The sequence below is a fragment of the Corylus avellana genome, chromosome 7, assembly GCF_965113065.1.
Source record: "Corylus avellana chromosome 7, dhCorAvel1.hap1.2, whole genome shotgun sequence".
NCBI classification, from domain to species: domain Eukaryota; kingdom Viridiplantae; phylum Streptophyta; class Magnoliopsida; order Fagales; family Betulaceae; genus Corylus; species Corylus avellana.
Window position 1 is genome coordinate 977,199 of NC_142496.1, and position 3,130 is coordinate 980,328.

Here is a 3,130-nt window from a genome sequence, read left to right on the forward strand (position 1 = left end):
CCTAGAATTATAATTCTCTTTCCCCGTGCTTCAATATTTTTTTTGTTTGATTCTTGCCTGGCTGGCTTCTTCGCTAATTTGTACCTCATGCTTACCCCTGCAATTTTAAAACCCATGAGCACTTACACAAATAACCAACAGTAACGTTATGTGCATATTAAATTTGCTCCTCCTAGTGCATGCTTAAGGGAAAAATTTGGTGGAAGCACCATGAGTCCTATTTACATATTTGCAAATGCATCATGCTCAAGAACTACATTAAGAGGGTCGTAGGTTAACTTTTGATGAATGTTTGTCTCTTAATAATTTGAAGACTGCTAAGATGTTGTAGATATCTAAATTTTATGTCAACACACGTTTCTTGTAGATTCTAAAGATCTTGCAGAGAGCTAAAACTTCATGTCCATGAACGTTTCCGCAAAAAATTTTACAAATCAAGCATGTTCGACATCCAAACAAGTAGGTGTGCAACACCCTCAAACTATTAATACCATAATGGGACGATATGCTTTATTGAGAAAGGTTTTCTGCCTATCACTTGACTAATGTAATTGAGATCTAGAGTCCTTCGGGCCTCTTACTAAACTCACAAATTTTCTCCTCCTCAATTAAAGAAAATGTCATACAAAACAAAAGCAAAAACAAAAACAAAAACAAAAAAAATAGAAAATAGCAAAAGAAGTCCATACATTTTCATTTGGAAAAAATTGAAAATTATATTGCTCATCCAACTCAAAAACTAAGAATCAAAATGTTCAATCATATTAACTATCTCCTTTCCCCCATTAATTTGTTTAAAAAGCATATGTTCTTAAGAAAGTTCTTTGCAAACATGCTTATTTTGACAATCAAATACAAGCTAGCAGTTAATAGCTCCTATTTAAGAAATTCATTGTACAAGACATAAAAATGAATACCAAAACTAGTGCGTAGTAGCCAAAATGTGCACAGAAAATGTTTGTGTTTGGGAAAAAATAAAGGAATATGGAGAGAAATAAAGCAAGAATCTTACAGCGAAAGACATTTCGATACGGAGGTGGGGAGTTCCGTCACGTATTTCCGGATAGCAACTACCGATATAACCAACTTCTTCCTCGACGTGGGCTCAACATGAACAGTGACACACTCAAGTTCAGAAGAAGATAATGCACACTGCAAAACGCAGAACATTTGGTTCTCCAGATGAACGAAACCAGGTTTGTAGGGGTCATCATATTTATCAAGAAATGATATCCCTACACCTTTCAGACTCCCTTTGAGCCACAGGTCCTGCGCTAAGTTGTAGGAAAGCAACATTGTGGCGTCTGTTAACCAGTACAGCGTATCACCTACTGCAGCTACGGCCCTTCCGCTATATCCCAGAGGACATCTGGCATCTACCTTGCGCTCAGCATGCTTCTCCCAGGAACGACGCCGCACATCATATGCATAGAAAGTACTCATAAAAGTCCTTGAAAAACGACGACATTGTGCTGTTTTTGTGGCAACGAGAATCCGGTTTGGATTCTCAAGAGCTGCAGAAATAAATTTAGATTGCACCGGAAGTGGAGGATCATCAGGCACTTCTTCCCATTTTTGAGTCAACGGGTCAAAAACCTCAAGTTCCAGGCCGTTTGAACAAGAATTAGTCATATCTCCAGCCAACACATGAAACTTACCGTCTACTGCAAAGACGTGAGCATCGAGTCTAGGATATTTCATTGGCATAACAGGAATCCACTCCGTAGATGAACGGGTAACGTCCAATTTACAAGCATAGGCAGAAACCGATGGATTACGATCAGGATGAAAGTGACGCTTGCCACCGAAACAATACAAATCGGGGGCTATGGCTGCAAAGCTAGAGCAATTTGGTAGTTCACCTTCCCAAAATGGAAAGATCTCTTCACTATCTTCACTATCGACCTTCAGAGGACAGTCGGCCTCAACTTTAATTGTATACCATCTCGAAATCAACTTCTTATGAGAATCCACGGCCTTAAATATAGGCATGCAACAAAGGATGTCGTAAGGAGAAGAAGTAATTGTAGAAGGGCGATGTGATGATTCATCTAATGGTGACCGCTGGCCTGGCATCGTGGATGCGTCCATGGAGTATTCGTGGGCGGTGGAGAACGGTGTTGGTGTTACAATTTCAAGGGTGGAATAGAAGTTCAGAATGAAAAATCTAGAGAACAAATCAAGAGTGTCCCAAAATTAAACTTATAATCAATCGCATTATGTAAATTCAGAATACCATAAAAACCTCCAACCACAATACCAAAAAGCAGCAAAACCAATCAGAGATATAGTCCGTAAAAATAAACAAAAAACTAAAAGAACGCAAAAAATGAGAGAGACTCTGAGAGGAGAGGAGTAATAGTGTAATACCAGGAAAATCTTAGAGGAGTCCCGGCGGAAGATCTGAGAGCCGAAAGTCACGGACCACGGCGTTTGGGTCTTTGATGGCAAGAGAGAATCTGATCTGAGTTAGGCTAGGGTTTTTCAAAAGTGATGAATATATATGGGACAAAACGGCGCCGTTTTATAACAAAGAGAGTGTTTGGGGCTACGTATGAAAAATAGAGCTTTTAAGTACAAAAGTGTTTTTGGACAAAAGCTTCATTTTTATATTTTTGCCAAAAGTGTGTTTTAACCATTTTTAGGCTTTTTAAACTTTTAAAAGCGCTTTTATTTTTTTTACCAAATGACTACTTTTTTTTTTTTTTTTTTTTTTTTTTTTTTTTTTCAAACGGACTTTTTGAGTGTTAAAAATACTTTTAGTCCCTTCAAACGCAATCTCAAACAAGCTGTAAGAATGTAATCCTACAGATCGAGTAGCAAACTATCTGTGTTCCATCCGCATTTTGTTGGTTTAAACTATCCGCCTTCAAAAAAAAAAAAAAAATGATGATGAAAGTATGCGACTACGCGTGATTTCAAAATTTTAGGTTTTTTTTTTTTTTTTTTTTTTTTTTTTTTTCAAATAAGGGAAAGCAAGTTACATGAGATCGAACAACAAAGGGGTGGGTACCCCTACAACAAACCCAAACGATAAAATACAGTATATATGTTGATGCAGTTTTTGGTACGACTTGTCTGGCAATTGATTGCCTGCAAACTAGCAACTAGCAAGAGTGTCAAAGGGTCT

General features: G+C 37.7%; 1 protein-coding gene across 1 annotated transcript; it reads right to left on the reverse strand.

Moving 5' to 3' along the window:
• Nucleotides 1-2,473, reverse strand: LOC132185764 (uncharacterized). The gene is made up of 3 exons (XM_059599542.2): nt 2,371-2,473; nt 1,013-2,167; nt 1-97 (listed from the first exon to the last, which is right to left on the reverse strand). Exons 2-3 carry the CDS (start codon nt 2,089-2,091, stop codon nt 31-33), a joined length of 1,146 nt encoding a protein of 381 aa, XP_059455525.1. The 5' UTR covers nt 2,092-2,167; nt 2,371-2,473; the 3' UTR covers nt 1-30.
• Nucleotides 2,474-3,130: the final 657 nt, after the last annotated feature.

Excerpts from the sequence above, each read along its gene's own strand:
- LOC132185764 (XM_059599542.2), bottom strand. The coding sequence starts at position 2,091 with ATGGACGCATCCACGATGCCAGGCCAGCGGTCACCATTAGATGAATCA. Across the intron at positions 98-1,012 it reads GTATCGAAATGTCTTTCGCT|GGGTAAGCATGAGGTACAAA; the intron begins GTAAGATTCTTG and ends TTAAAATTGCAG.